Below are 16,067 nucleotides of genomic sequence, written 5' to 3'. Positions count from 1 at the left end.
TAACACTGGTATAATCAATCAATGTGTTTGTGTGGGCAGCAGTCAGAGGAGGACTTCGATCGGGAGGCCAACGGCAGCATCAAGAAGGTGAGCGGAATTCCACTTCAAACACACAGGTCAAAGGTCACAGTCAAACATTCGGGGTCTCTGTGCATAGGGGGCCGTGTCCACCAATTGATGATGGACAGATCGGTGAACCAATCGGGGCGTGCGCAAATCTCAGCTACGACCCCGCCCCTCTAGACCAGAAAACCTAACACGGTTTATTGTTTATTACGGATCCCCATTAGTCCTCACTACAGTGAAGACTACTCTTCCTGTGGTCCAAACACTCATACAATCAAATTAAAACATAATGCAATGTAATTCTGCATTGCATAGTTAAAAACAAAACAAAACAAAAATTATTTAAGCTTTCAGTCTTCATGCATTCTAGAAAATATATTACATTACATCAAATTTACAAACTAAACATTGTATATCCTATTATTAATAATTGAAATCACCCCCCCCCCCCCCCCCCCCATATCCATTTAGAAGTCGTCCATGCGGAGCTACGACGATGACGAAGAGGAAGACGAAGATTCGGACATATTTGGAGAGTCGGACAAAGAGGATGATGATGATGAAGAGGACGACCAGAAGGTGATCATATGGATATGGACCATAGAGAAGGGTCTACTTACAGTAGATATCTGTGTGTTTACGCTATAGCCACGATAGTTCAGAGATTGCTAGAATATTATGCACTGTTGATTTTGGCAGCAAATTCAGATTTTAGTTTAGTCATAGTCTTTGGAATAAAGCTTCATTTCGATTTTGTCATATTTTTGTCATCTGAAATGCTTTAGTGTTATGTCTAGTTTCAGTCGACTAAATATATTGTTGATTTAGTCGACTAAAATGTATTTTAGCGGGCCTTGATGCCGTCGTAATAGCCGCACCACGGTGCTATTTTCAGCATGCAACCAAGTGTAAAATGACTTGTGTCTTTTACTTATACTGGATCTCTTGTCCACTAGTTCCTTCCTAACATTTTAGTCTAGTTTTTATTTGTTGATGAAAATGTCAATATATTTAGTCTCAGTTTCAGTCATCATAGCTTAGTTTTCATTTAGTTTACATTTAGTTTTCGTCAGTGGAAAAAGGATTGTCGAGGAACATTTTTCGTCATAGTATTAGTCGACGAAATCAACACTGTGCGATAGTTCAGAGACTGCTAGTATATTATAATTAAGTAATACAAATATTAACGTGTCGTGTGGTGTTGTGTGTCGTTGCGTCAAGTCTCTGTGTCACATCCAGAACACGGCAGCACATCAGGCCACGTTCGCGGACGAGCTGGCGGCTCGGATCAAAGGAGATCCTCCCGTCTGCAAGGCGGAGGCCGATCGCACATGTACGTCCTCACATGTACTCACGACTGCTTACTCTTTCTGCTCATTATTTACCAACTGCCACTCAAATTTATTATTATTATTTACTTTATTATTTATTAACTTTTTAGTTCCTCACTCATTTCATCTTAGGTGCACTTCACCCATTTCCAAACTCAATCTTAATTATCATGCTCTTTGGTGGGCTGTGGAGGACAGTCCAGAAACCTGTCTACCAGTGATATCATCGATGGTCATTCTATTACTCTCTGAATCTCATTGGTGGGTTCTGGACAGTCCAGACACCTGTCTACCAGTGACGTCATCGGTTGGGATTCCAACCCAATAGAGCGTCGCAGTCCCCCCCCCCCTCGAGATACCCGGAAAATAAATCCCCGTTAATTTTCCTCATAGACTTTTCAGAAAGTATTTATTTAAAGACGTTTATGCCGAGGACAAAGCCAACTCTTGTCGTGACAAAAATGATGACAACAAACACAATTATTCGGGCTGAACAAATAATTAGAAAGAAGAAGAAAACGGCAGGTTACAACACTTTTTTTGTTGTTTTTCTTCTTTGTAATTATTTGTTTGGTCCAAAATATTGTGTTTGTTGTCATTATTTGTCACGACAAGAGTTGGCTTTATAAGGTTTTTAAATAAATAAGTTTTGAAATGTCTATTGGAAAAAATGCATTGGGAACTATTTCCTGGGCCTGGCGTCGTTATGAAAGGGGGCGGGACTGCGGCGCTCTATAGAAAGTGCAGTCTTTCTCTTCCTGGAAAGTTAGCATGCTGAAATATTAGCCATTGATCTAATATTAAGGAAATAATAATAATGAGTTTGATACCTTGTTTGTCACTGGTAGGCGGTTTTCTTCAACCCACCAATGACTGAGACACAGTGACAGACAGATAAGCTGGCAGCTTATAATGAGCATTAGTGAGGAGCAATTCAATGAAGATGGTTTGAAAATGGATGAAGTGGGGCTACGGTTGGTCTCATGTGTAATTGTGTGTGCGGCGTGTGCGCTGTTGCATGTGTTGTGTGCATGCTCATGCCTTCTGTTCGTATCATGTCTCCAAAGCGTTGACGTCAAAGAAGAAAAGTAAAAGCAAGAAAGATCAAAAGCCGTCGAGAGCAGCGGGTAGGATCACGTTATTCACCTTCATGTTTTCACACACGTCACATGCCTTTTTCTTTCTGTTGTTTCTGTTTCAACAATGCAAACTGGTTGTGTAGTAAATCTCCTTCTGTCAGTCATGCATTGTGTGATTAAAACAAAACGTCTGTTTGTGTTACACAGTTAAAGATCTATAATCTGACGGTAATCATTTCTCACAGAGTGTTTGTTCCTTGTCTCTCCAGCTCTTTAATAAACAGAAAAAAATTAAATAGAAAAATGTTCAGGCTGGGACACCAATTTCATCCAATCAGGAAATACCACCCGTATCATGCTTCATTTATATACCGGTAATATTGTTCCAATAATTCCAATTCGGCTGCTCATTTTTGGTTTTGTTTCATCACTTCCAATTTCATTTATCCTGTATGGGTTCTCTCTCCCTATTGGATGAGATTCATATCCCACACCTGAAAAGGAATTTTCTGTTTACTAAAGAGCTGGAGACTCGGCAAATACGCCTGTGAGGGGAGGATAACGACTAAACTGGGGAGAAAAAAGTGGTAAAAAGCAACCACAAAATAGGAACTTATTTGAATGACTTACACCCTATTTTTGTAACCTGGTAGCAGCAGCAGAGGATGCCAACGATGACATGTTCAAGCCACCCAAGATGGAGGACGAGGACTTTTCTCCCTTTGGAGGAAGAGGAGGCCTCTTCAGTGGAGGGAGAGGCCTGTTCGATGATGACGATGAGGTGCGCTGTCTGACTTAGATAATAACGATCTATTCCCCAGTTACATCATGGATTATGGATTGTATGACTGTTGCTTTGCTGTTTTCACTGTCTAGGGCGATCTCTTCTCTGACGCACCGAAACCTGCCCGGCCTGAAGAAAAGAACCAAAGCAGCATGCCCACCACAGGTAGGACACTCTAGTCTACAGTGTGTGAGGGAGAGTCTCATAGTTAAGACTCTAGTCTACAGTGTGTGAGGGAGAGTCTCATAGTTAAGACTCTAGTCTACAGTGTGTGAGGGAGAGTCTCATAGTTAAGACTCTAGTCTACAGTGTGTGAGGGAGAGTTCAGGACACTCTAGTCTACAGTGTGTGAGGGAGAGTCCAGGGAAGGTTTCATAGTTAAGACTCTAGTCTACAGTGTGTGAGGGAGAGTCTCATAGTTAAGACTCTAGTCTACAGTGTGTGAGGGAGAGTCTCATAGTTAAGACTCTAGTCTACAGTGTGTGAGGGAGAGTTCAGGACACTCTAGTCTACAGTGTGTGAGGGAGAGTCCAGGGAAGGTTTCATAGTTAAGACTCTAGTCTACAGTGTGTGAGGGAGAGTCTCATAGTTAAGACTCTAGTCTACAGTGTGTGAGGGAGAGTCTCATAGTTAAGACTCTAGTCTACAGTGTGTGAGGGAGAGTCTCATAGTTAAGACTCTAGTCTACAGTGTGTGAGGGAGAGTTCAGGACACTCTAGTCTACAGTGTGTGAGGGAGAGTCCAGGGAAGGTTTCATAGTTAAGACTCTAGTCTACAGTGTGTGAGGGAGAGTCTCATAGTTAAGACTCTAGTCTACAGTGTGTGAGGGAGAGTTCAGGACACTCTAGTCTACAGTGTGTGAGGGAGAGTCCAGGACAAGTTTCATAGTTAAGACTCTAGTCTACAGTGTGTGAGGGAGACTCCAGGGAAGGTTTCATAGTTAAGACTCTAGTCTACAGTGTGTGAGGGAGAGAATCTTGTGGACCAGACCCATTGCAAGATGCTGTACTCTGTCGTCAACCCACACTACAGTGTGGCTACACTCTAGGCTGCGGTAGACCGGCGATGAGATGTTTTCGTCCGCGGATGTAAGAAAAGGGAAACATTACCTTCTAAACACTGGATTTTGGCTCATTTTGAGCATACAAAGGAGTAATAAGCGGATCCGTATGTACAGTTACTGTAGGCTGTCTAACATGCGAGTAAAAGCAAAAAATATATATATTATTATTTTTAATTACTGGATTAAATTACATTAAATAAAGACGGGTTTTTACATTCTGGCACAGGCGGGGGGTTGGAGAATAAAACGGAAACCCACGTTCCTGGCATTAATACGGTCAACCACGTGAACCCCAGCATTCATATTCTGAGGGAAACATTAGCCAAAAAGTAACGCGTTGTGAGCTTTGTGAACTTGTAGATCTGCTATTATTTTGGCGGGGAAAAAGCGGTCCAAGTGCAGAGACCAGCTCGGGTTCAGTTTACTCAATACACCAACAAAGAAAACAATGTCTTCCTTGTAGAAAACCGCCTCTTCGCTTCCAAGGAGGAGGAGGAGTCGGCGGGGAGCCAAGAGAATGGAACTCCAGGCAAACCCAGGACGCCCTCGGCCCCCAGACCCGTCTCAGGTGGAGGTGGGGGAGGGCTGTTTGACGACGACGAAGGGGAGGATGACTTTTTCAGCGGGAAAAAAAGCACGAAAACGCCCAACACTGGTAAGTGTGATGATGGCCGTTGCTTCAGTTTACCTCGATTCTTGTCAGCGGTGGACAGTACCTACGTGCATTTAATTGAGAACTATACTCCTTTTTTCATTATTTTTTTCTTTACTTTTACTGCACTACAGCATGTTTCAAAGAGACATATGGTACTTTTGACTCATCATAAATTAACCTCCTGCGCTAACTAACCCCTCTGAAGTACAAATTTGAAAAAGCAACTCCGACTTGTTGAGTTGTATTTGTCCCGAGTACTGGGTTTGAACAGGCACGTGAACAAAGACATCACAACAACATTTATTATGGTGAAAGAAATCATAAATAGCCCCGTTTCCATCACTGTACCCAAAGGCAGCATTCAAGAGAACTGTCTTTTCCCAACGGCATTAACGTTGCATGCGTCTCCAGTAAAGGCATTGATTACCCGACACAGAGTTGAGAGTGGCGTCACGCACCAAACTGATTTACAAGCTCACAATGCAGAGATATTTTCGGGGTTAGAAATGTTAAATAGAAGTCCCTGTGTTGAGTGTGTGTGTGTATGTGTGTGGCTTTGTTCAGCTGGCCAGGACAGACCAAAAGCCAAGAAGACTGTGGACCTTTTCGGCGGAGATGAAGACGAGGATGAGGAGGACGAAGGTGACATATTCAGTGAGAAGTCGAGCGCCCCGCCCCCTCAGAGCACCGTGGCCCCGCCCCCTCCAGCCCAGAGCACCGTGGTGGTGGAGGAGCAGCCCAAAGCTCCCGAGAAGAAGGTGCATGTACACACACACTCACTCACTCACATACATACGTACACACACTCACATACATACGTACACACACTCACATACATACGTACACACACTCGCATACATACGTACACACACACTAGTCGTTAAGATATTTGACTTACATGCGGGAGACCATATATATTTATATACACACTGAACAGTGCTGTAGTCTAGGTTTTTTCAGACAGCATACTTATTCCCTACGCGACATGCGCACCTAGTATAGAACCGTACGCTCGCGCGTGGTCAATGGATGAAATGATTTGCAGACCAGATTGCACACCTTGTGCTTGTGAGGACATTTTGCCAGCCGGTCCATGGTAACAGTGTTGTTTTTGGCAGCAAATTTTGATTTTAGTTTTGAATGGTTTTGACTTAGTTTTAGTCACATGGAATGTATTGGTGTTAGTCTAGTTTTATTCGACTAAATGTGATGAGATTTTAGTTGACTACATCTACAGGTGATTTAGTCGACTAAAATGTGTTTTGGCGGGCCTCGATGCCGTCGTAATGACTGATTTTACACTTTTTTACAGCAAATCTACAAGCTCACGACGCGTTGCAAGCTTGTAGATTTGCTATTTTCAGCATGCAACTAATTGTAAAATGACTTATACTGGATCTCTTGTCCACTAGTCCCTTCCTAACATTTTTGTCTAGTTTTTATTTGTTGACGAAATTGTCAGTATATTTAGTCTTAGTTTTCACCATAGCTTACGGTATAGTTTTAATTTAGTTTCCATTTAGTTTTCGTCAGTGGAAAAAGGTAGTCGACGAACATTTTTGGTCTTGGTTTTAGTGGATGAAAACAACACTGCGTGGTAAGTTGTAACAGAAATATTGGGAACTCTTGATTTAAAGGATAAAGCGTTGTTGTTGTTGTTCAGATGCCAGCGGGGGCCGTCTCCATGTTCGGCCCCGGGACCAAGAACCTGCTCTCTGAGGCCCTTCAGAAACGCCAGCCGTCCCCCAGCTGCGACTCTGACAGATCTGACGAGGTATGTCCTCTCTGTCCACACTTTATTTCTATTTGGTCAGGGAACCCATTCAGTGAAACCCACACGTTTAGCAGTGTTGCTCATTCCACGATCGCACGATCCTTACAAGTTCTACTTCGTTGTCAAGGTGACTAATCAACGATGACAACGATATAAAATACAATACCAACTGGCGTTACTGAATAATCGACAGAATTTACGTTTCCGAATTAACTGTGGGGCAAGCTAGTTTCAAAGCTTTACAACAAAGGTGCAATACATTCACCCATTCACACACACACACACACACACACACACACACACACACACACACACACACACACATTCATACACCTTTACATAGATTGTGCATTACATTCACCCATTCACACACCAATGCCGGAGGAAACCATGCAAGGCACCAACCTGCACATCGGGACCATTTAGGGGGTTCAGTGTCTTGCTCAAGGACACTTCCACACTAACTCTGGGGGAGCCCGGGTTTGAACTGGGAACCTTCTCAGTCACTCTACCCCTGAGCTACCGCCGTTGAGCCACTGCCGCCCTGAATTAAGCTATTTATCTGGTTTCAGAATGGACCTCCACCAGATGTGGAGAAGGTTCCTAGCACGCAGACACACAGACCCACCACAAGAGGGCTCTTTTCTGACGATGAAGATTCACAAGTAAGATTTCAGCAAGGTTGAATCCATAGATTAGATATAGAAAGGTAGACTCCTCCCTCGGCTCTGGTGCGCTTGTATCTCGAGAAAATGCAGGCTTCGGTGACGCATATCGCATGCGGAAGCTTGCCAAGCTTCCACGTTCGTCACAGAAGAGGTCGTTCAGTAGGCCAATCAGATGCAATGTAAACGTTTCTTTTCTCATGCCAATAAAGCTCCTTTGGATTGAATTGATAAGTCCTGGAAAATATGCGCTGTGATTGGCCAGTAGTCACTTGAGTGGCAGCGACGCAGCGTGCCTTCCGCACTTCCGCCTTACAGTGTGATACGGGTCGCCCCAATGAACTGCAGCGGCCAATGAGGTCGCTCCAATGATCTGCAGCGGCCAATGAGGTCGCCCCAATGTACTGCAGCGGCATGAGGCACCTAGGTTGTTATATCTATGATTGAAACTAGAGCTGCAATTTTGATGGATTGTATCAATTACGTTTTCAATTTATCAAATCAAAAAAGTTTTTTTTATATATATATCAATGAATCAACACGAAAAATTCGACATTCTGATTGGTTGACATGACGTTCCAGACTGAAACCTCAAAATAAAATGACCGAATTATTTTTGTGTCTTTGCAGATAGTCCCAAGCCTCCCTAAGAGCCGGTCCCAGCCTGAGCCCAGCAGCCAAGCAAAGACCAGCAAGGCCCATCTGTCCCTGTTCGACGACGAGGAGGAAGAGGTGAAGTAACACGCACACGTTTCAGGTATTTCTAAGCGTGTATTTTAACAGTTAAGTGTCTTCGTGATAACAATCCCGCCTTCCGATCCCTGCACAGGATCTGTTCGCGTCGGCGGCTAAATCGAAGCGCAGCGCGAAGCAAGCTAAAGCCACGACGCCGCAACCCAAGAAGACCGCGGCCAGCTCGCTGTTCAGCGACGACGAGGTAAGCCTGTCTCCTCACGTCACCTCACCGCCATGCACCCTTTATTATATCGTTGCTGTCGGGAGGAAACCACCTAACTCCATTTTTGAGGACACCCTTTGTGTCCGCACTGAGACTGGAAGGTTGTGGTGTTTTGATGTGGTGTTTTGACTTGACACGTGTGATTGACAGGACCAGTGGCTGAACTCCAAAGCCGCTGCAGAGACCAAGACGGGAGGGATGAAGTCTAGCGTGAGCGCCCCCTCTAGTCTCCCCAGCGCCATTACATCCCAGAAAGGCAGTCTCTTTGATAACGATGAAGATGATGACCTGTTTGCTACCACTAAAGTGTCCAGGTATTCACATGGAAGCAATCAATAATAATGATCATAGTGCACTTACGTTAATTAATAACAGCTGGTAACTTCTGACCAAATCCTTTGGGACAGTATAGTATAAAATGGAAAAAACCCTTTATGGGTCATTTGGTTTGATGTTACGCTCTCTAGAGTAAAGTTATTGTTAAACATGATCTGCATTGCTTCATAATTATAATGTAGAATAATTATTATTTTGATCAACGTTTGCTGTTGACAATGTGTAGTCCAGGAAGGAAGTGAGACCAATGCCTGTGACATCACAGGCATTTTGAAATACCGGTAGTAAAATATCTAAAAACACATTATTTCACACATGAAACAAACCCAGGAAAGGTTGCAAAAGGGGTGAATTGTCCCCCTTTAAGTCTTGGGTCTGAGAAGCAAAATCTCATCAAATGGTGGTCCGTGGCTCAAATTAATAATGTACCTTGATATGAAAAGGGTTGAAAACCAACTGGTGTATTAACGTCTACATGTATTACTGTCCTTGCTGCAGTCAGAAGAAACACCACAGGGTGGCGCTGATGTTTGAAGATGAGGGTGGTGATGATGATGATGATGACGATGGTGGTCAAGGATCTCTGTTCGTTTCCAAACCTGCTGACGTCATCAGTGCTGCCGCTCCAGCCAATCAGGTGAGTGGGAGGAGTCCATCCTATTTGTGCTTCTCAAGGTGGTGAGGGGTCCTTGAGGGGGGGTTCCAGGCCAGGGTCCCCTAGCAAAACCGGTTAATAATGTGTTAAAATGAGTATAACCACTTTAACTACTACTGTTTACATCTGCTCTTCAAAATAAGATCTTGAAAGAAATGTGACAAATTTGGAACACAAACTATGCCAGTCTTGCATCTTTTATTTTGGAGTGCCGCTTTTTCCATTTAGTTGGTTTATGAGTTAAGTTATTATCAACGCTGAGCACCTACTGCCTCAACCAAGGGCACTTTCCAGGGGACGCACACCTGGGGTTTTTTATGGGTCCGATCAACTGTTTGGGAAACAGATACTACTACATTTGTGTAAAAGAAAGTTATTTTATGGCGTTTCTTAATTTCCTGTTTTTTGTCCCCCTCTGTTGAGCAAAAACCTGTACTTCCTCTTTCCTCCAGAGTGGTGCTGCGGCCCCGCCCTCAACGCCGGCCCATCCCTCTCTGCCCCAGAGAACTGAGGCGCAACTCCCTTCATCACCACCAGGGGGTAGGGCTGAGCTGTTAACGGGATATCATTCGTAAATTAAACATGATTGGGGTCATTTCAATGGACTCCAGACATTGTTTGATTCCGTATTTAGATTTTTGATATTCATTTTATCTCTTTTATTTCCATCCTATACAAACCCATTCTCACTTCGAACTCCTTTTTTTTCCCTCAACGGTTCAGGCCTGCCAGCAGGGGTCAGTGAGGGCAGGAAGAAGCCCCCCGGAGCGGTCAGTTTGTTCGGGGGTATCGACGTCCTGGCCTCCAAGCAGCCCAAGAAGAGCCTGGCGTCGGACCAGGCTGAGCCCAGCGAGAGCATCCCGTCCGGGGGGGGCGGCCCCCCGTCGCCTGCCAGCCATGAAAGAAGTACTCGCATGTTCTTTTACCGCAATGTTAGAAATACTACTGATTTAAAGTGGTAAAAGTAGTCATTTATGAGTCATTATGAGGATTTCAAATGTATAAAAAACCTTTGAAAATGGCAGATGTCCAAGCTCACAACGTGTCGCTTTGTGATGTACTTTGAGCTTGGTTATTTTCAAAAAGTGTACCAAAACATAACCAAAACATAACCACTTCAGCCCTATGGCTGAAGTGGTTATGTTTTGTCTAAAGACTAAAAGTAACCAACTAATATTTGCCTTTGAGATGTGGTGGAGTAGAAGGAAAAGTATAAGAAATTTGGAAATACTCCAATATAGTGAAAATAAATTAATAATAATAATAATTATTATTATAATAATTGTAATAACATATAAATACATCTGCCACCAGCTGTGCCGCCGTCCCCCACTACGAGGGAAGAGAAGAAAGCCAACAAAACGAAGACCGTCAGTCTGTTTGACCAGGAGGACGACCAGGACGAGGACGACCAAGACGATGACGACCAAGACGAGGACGCAGAAGGAAGCGCAGCCACCACGCCGGCTGCTAAGAACACACTCAAGGTCTGTAGAACAGCCACCATGCCAGGCTGCTAAGAACACACAATGGAAATGCCACACAGAAGACACAGGACACAAGTGTGTCTTAGTTGTGAGTGAGGCCTAAGAACACACTCAAGGTTTGTTTAATTTAACAAACAAAAAAAGAAAAACACAACGTTAGAATATGGAGCTGACAGCAGCAATACAGAGCTGTGTGTGTTAGACCCCCCCCCCCCCCCCCTCATGCAGGCCGAAGCAGAGACCACCGGGGTTAGGGTTAACGGTATAGAGGTGTGTGTGTTAGACCCCCCCCCCCCCCCCCTCATGCAGGCCGAAGCAGAGACCACCGGGGTTAGGGTTAACGGTATAGAGGTGTGTGTGTTTGACCCCCCCCCCCTCATGCAGGCCGAGGCAGAGACCACCGGGGTTAGGGTTAACGGTATAGAGGTGTGTGTGTTTGACCCCCCCCCCCTCTCTCTCATGCAGGCCGCAGCAGAGACCACCGGGGTTAGGGTTAACAGTATAGAGGTGTGTGTGTGTGTTTGACCCCCCCCCCCCTCTCTCATGCAGGCCGAGGCAGAGACCACCGGGGTTAGGGTTAACGGTATAGAGGTGTGTGTGTTTGGACCCCCCCCCCCCTCTCTCATGCAGGCCGAGGCAGAGACCACCGGGGTTAGGGTTAACGGTATAGAGGTGTGTGTGTGTGTGTGTGTTTGACCCCCCCCCCTCTCTCTCATGCAGGCCGCAGCAGAGACCACCGGGGTTAGGGTTAACGGTATAGAGGTGTGTGTGTTTGACCCCCCCCCCTCTCTCATGCAGGCCGAGGCAGAGACCACCGGGGTTAGGGTTAACAGTATAGAGGTGTGTGTGTTTGAACCCCCCCCTCTCTCATGCAGGCCGCAGCAGAGACCACCGGGGTTAGGGTTAACGGTATAGAGGTGTGTGTGTTTGACCCCCCCCCCCTCTCTCTCTCATGCAGGCCGCAGCAGAGACCACCGGGGTCTTCCAGGACGAGGAGCTGCTGTTCAGCCGGACGCAGCAGAGAGACAACGACCCAGACGTTGACCTCTTCACCACCTCAGGGAGAGCTGTGGTCAGTTCACACTCTCTCTCTCTCTCTCTCTCCCCTCCCACCAGACTCAACCTTTCCCTCTGGTTTCCCTCCACACATGCTCCTCATTGCTTGCATCACACCACAGGGCTTGTTACAGAAACCATGTCACACATTCTGAATGGCTGTTATGCCTTTAAAGGTCTTTACATAGCACGCCACGACAGAATAGTTGATCTCATAACAAAGGACATATCTAAACATTTTACACTGTCTGTGAGAATGTACAAACATTCCTGTGTCAAACCTTCCATGTTTCAACTCTGTATTGAAAATCCTGAAATCTTTGCACACCTCTCTGCAAAAATAACCTTAATAATAGAGAAAATATATCATAAATGTATACTGAAACCAGATATAATCATTAAGGAAAGTTTATGCATGTACTATGTGTACTATGTAAACTCTTCATTTCCATTTCCAGCCATTCAGTTGCAAAAAATAAAATAAAATATATATAAATAATTTGGCGACCCCCCTGAGGGGTCGCGACCCACGGGTTGAGAAGCCCTGTGCTAATACACCAGATGTTATTGTCAATGAAGGGAACAGATCAGTTTCCATTGTTGAAGTGGCCTGCACCTTTGCTTCTAGCTTAGAGGAAGCCTTTATGACCAAAGTCATTAAATACCAGCCGCTCCTCCAGACGGCCATAGGTGCAATCTACTTGTGTTTATCTTTGGCAGCCTATAGGACATGTACGTAGGTTGGTTGTAAGAGACTTCCAACAACTTGGGAGTTGGGATGCCAAAAAAGCAGCTAAACAAAGGGCTTGCAAAATTCTGTTCTTGGAAGTTCTTCTACTATCGGTAGACGCTGTCACTTGTACCCCTGAAGGGTGTGTGGGTATTTGTCCGGGATTTGCTGATTGCATTCTGTATAGCACCTTGTAAATATTTGTGTCCTTGTATTGTATCTCTTATGTATTTTATATTTTTTATGAAGGGACAGTAGCCTGACAGGAAATGGGAAGAGAGATGGGGGGAAGACATGCAGTAAAGGCCGTCGGGATCGGGAGTCGAACCCGTGGCACACTTCCAGACTGGATTACCAGCCAAGGTGCCTGGACCACTGAGCCATGGCCCAGGCCTTATGTGGACATTTATAAATGATTAAAATGTGTGTGCGTGCTTTTGTTTCAGAGTACAAAGGCAGCAGCACCCAGTCTGTTCGCTGATGATGATGACGATGACCTCTTCACCTCCATCAAGCCTAAAGCTCCACCGGTACACATTATTTTTCATCAGTGGTTTTAAACCGTTTTTGAGAGTGACACGTGGTATAAATAATAACACTATTTGTATAGCACCTTTAATGACATGAAATGCAGCTCAAACAGAGAATAGAGAAAAAAGGAAAAGCAAAGGCATAAAACGGCATTAAAATAATAGCAGTAATGCAATACAGTGAGGAAGAAGTATGTCTTGAGCCGTGCTTTAAAAATATCTACAGAGGCTGCCTGTCGAAGGCATAGTGGGAGTTTGTTCCACGCCGTCGGCCCGTAGAAGCAGAAAGCTGCTTCACCGTGTTTTTTTTAGTTACCATTTTTAGGCAGATCGAGCAGGCCAGCAATGGATGGCCTGAGGGGGCGGTTTGGGACATATGTAGGCAGGCAGTCATGTAGCCCCTTTTGGGACCCTTGGTTACCTTTTTCTGAATTTTGGACGGCGCTTGAGTGTTGCTGAGATGTTTCAAAGATGCATACTGCAGCAGTAGGAGACAGCGGTTAAGTATTTTTTATGTTTTTTAAAAGTTTTGGCTTCTCTAAAATTCTCTCTTCCTCACTTCCCATGTCCCGCCTCCCACACCGAGACTGGCTAGCTGCACGTCCTAGTTACTGCCTCTGATTGGCCAACCGTGTACATGCAGGATGTTTTTAATGCTGTTGTGTCGTGGGAGGCGGGACATGGGAAGTGAGGAAGAGAGAATTTCAGAGAATCCAAAACTTAAAAAAAAAAAGTACTTAATGGCAACACTGATTAATGCCACTTACACGTTTCTGCTGTCTCCTATCTTTGAAACATCTCACCAACACTCAAGCGACCACGCGGGTTTCCGTGAACAGACAGTAGGTAAAGCTGCGTCTTATGGGGAGTGGAATAACTACGAAGGGACCCTAGGGTACCGCCGTCCAAAATTCTGAAAAGGTAACCGAGGGTCCCGACAGGGGCTAGTGGTCATGTGAGGTAGGTGTGAGACCAAGTAAAATAATTTGCAGTGGTTCTCTCATCTTAGTTTTAGTCATCTCAGATGAGTTAAGGACCTCCTTGAAAAGCAGACGAGTCTTCTCAAGGGGGACTAATAAACGTCCTGTTTCCATACGCAGAAAATAGCAGAGAAGCCCAGCAAACCTAAAGATGACGCACCTCTGAAAGCTGCCAGCCCCGCACCAGAACCTCTGAAACCACCGGCAACCAGCCCTGAACCAGACACTCACAAGCCACCGGCCACCAGCCCTAAGCCACCGGCCACCAGCCCTGAACCAGACGCTCACAAGCCACCGGCCACCAGCCCTAAGCCACCGGCCACCAGCCCTAAGCCACCGGCCACCAGCCCTAAGCCACCGGCCACCAGCCCTGAACCACCGGCCACCAGCCCCGCACCAGATGCTCACAAGCCACCGGCCACCAGCCCTAAGCCACCGGCCACCAGTCCTGCACTAGACACTCACACGTCACCGGCCACCAGCCCTGCATCCACGCCAGAGAATGAGGTATGACTGTTTGTTGCATATCTGGAAACCTCATTATCCATGCATTTCTCTGCTGTCGGGCAAAAGACCAGCTATGTCCAAAATATTAACATTTGAGGAAATGAAAAAAATAAAACTGTTTTTAGAACAACACTCATCAAAGTCGGAACGGTGACTTCATACATTGTCGGATACTTGAATGTGTCCTTATATGATAACCTTACCCAAATACAGCTCAAGTGGAGTTAGGAGGTTTTTGACCATTAATGTGGATATAGGGTTTTTCCCTGTCTGACTTTGTCATCCTAATCAATGGGGGACAAACCAGTTAACTCCACAAGTTAGAGTTGGGTGGTTGGTCGGACAGTTTGAGGATCCAATGGAGTTAGGAGGTTTAGTCAGAAGTGCTTTTTTAATGCTTTTTATTGGTAAGATATTTGTAAAACCTACACACCGATGTAAATGGTGTTCAATATCACTGATTCATAAAAAATAATAAGTTGAATAATGAGAGATAGCTGGTCGTTGCCGGACAGCAACGATATACAATATATGGCATGTATGTATGGTTATGACATTTTGATCAAGAGAAAGCTATTAATTATATTTATTTTGCATATTATGCTTAAAAAATGATGTTACTAGACAATGTAATTCTGAACCTGTTATGTTGTTATTTAACTGCACAGAAGCCTGCAGCAAGCTCTGTAAAATCTAAAGAGCCCTCATCAAGGATTGGAAAACTCCAAGTAACGTGTTGTTTTTTTTAGCATTCTCTGCTTTTATTCCATCTGAAAAGACTTTGATATTTCCTACTATGTTTCCTCTGCACGTTTACACCTTGTAGCTCTCTCTGTTGAAGCAACGGTTCTGTGGACTCCCTCAACATGTACACACAGGACAGCACGGCTGTAATTCTACTTAACCCATTTTAGACCTGAGGTCTATTCTTTATATCTGCTATTTTTCAATAGTTAAGGTATAACACAATGCTTAAAAAAACAGAATGGGTTAACAATGCTCTTTTTGTTCATGTGATTTATGCCAGACTTAGACAGCTAATTTGTATGTAGTTTTAATCATAGTCTTTAGTTTTAGTCATATTTTAGTCACCTGAAATGTTTTAGTTGTCTTAATAATAACGAGATTTTAGTTGACTAAATCTACAGTTGATTTAGTCGACTAAAATTTATTTTGGCCCTCCGTGATGGCGTTGAAATGTCTGATTTATACTCTGCTGTGTGCCGAGAATAGCAGATCTACAAGCTCACACTTATGTTCGGAGAGTGACACCTGTCCTGCACACAATCAAATGACTCGTCTTTTAGTTCTACTGGATCTCTTACCCGCTAGTCCCTCCATAACTTAAGTCTAGTTTGTATTTGTTTTTATTTAGTTTTTGTCAGTGAAAAAAATAAAATCGTCATAGTGT

The 16,067-nt window shown here is 44.5% G+C and overlaps 1 protein-coding gene across 6 annotated transcripts in view; it reads left to right on the top strand.

Annotated features, from left to right (window-relative positions):
* washc2c (WASH complex subunit 2C) overlaps positions 1 to 16,067 on the top strand; it is a 31,319-nt gene that overhangs the window by 9,440 nt on the left and 5,812 nt on the right. For 4 of the 6 annotated variants that reach the window (XM_080781492.1, XM_080781491.1, XM_080781496.1 and 1 more), the window contains 21 exons: positions 40 to 87; positions 538 to 645; positions 1,288 to 1,399; positions 2,465 to 2,524; positions 3,130 to 3,257; positions 3,353 to 3,425; positions 4,787 to 4,978; positions 5,543 to 5,736; positions 6,642 to 6,752; positions 7,325 to 7,417; positions 8,048 to 8,149; positions 8,247 to 8,354; positions 8,526 to 8,689; positions 9,210 to 9,348; positions 9,819 to 9,906; positions 10,090 to 10,272; positions 10,681 to 10,853; positions 11,812 to 11,925; positions 13,086 to 13,169; positions 14,270 to 14,656; positions 15,325 to 15,384. In XM_080781492.1, coding sequence (XP_080637618.1) covers positions 40 to 87; positions 538 to 645; positions 1,288 to 1,399; positions 2,465 to 2,524; positions 3,130 to 3,257; positions 3,353 to 3,425; positions 4,787 to 4,978; positions 5,543 to 5,736; positions 6,642 to 6,752; positions 7,325 to 7,417; positions 8,048 to 8,149; positions 8,247 to 8,354; positions 8,526 to 8,689; positions 9,210 to 9,348; positions 9,819 to 9,906; positions 10,090 to 10,272; positions 10,681 to 10,853; positions 11,812 to 11,925; positions 13,086 to 13,169; positions 14,270 to 14,656; positions 15,325 to 15,384 — 2,721 coding nt within the window. The remainder of the gene's footprint in view (positions 1 to 39; positions 88 to 537; positions 646 to 1,287; positions 1,400 to 2,464; positions 2,525 to 3,129; positions 3,258 to 3,352; positions 3,426 to 4,786; positions 4,979 to 5,542; positions 5,737 to 6,641; positions 6,753 to 7,324; positions 7,418 to 8,047; positions 8,150 to 8,246; positions 8,355 to 8,525; positions 8,690 to 9,209; positions 9,349 to 9,818; positions 9,907 to 10,089; positions 10,273 to 10,680; positions 10,854 to 11,811; positions 11,926 to 13,085; positions 13,170 to 14,269; positions 14,657 to 15,324; positions 15,385 to 16,067) is intronic. The other 2 variants (XM_080781493.1, XM_080781494.1) reach the window with 2 other exon arrangements.

This window comes from Protomyctophum bolini, assembly GCF_963924005.1.
Source record: "Protomyctophum bolini genome assembly, chromosome: 14".
In the NCBI taxonomy this organism is placed as follows: Eukaryota; Metazoa; Chordata; class Actinopteri; order Myctophiformes; family Myctophidae; genus Protomyctophum; species Protomyctophum bolini.
Note: the sequence above shows the minus strand (reverse complement) of the source record. Positions and strands in the feature narration are given on the sequence as shown.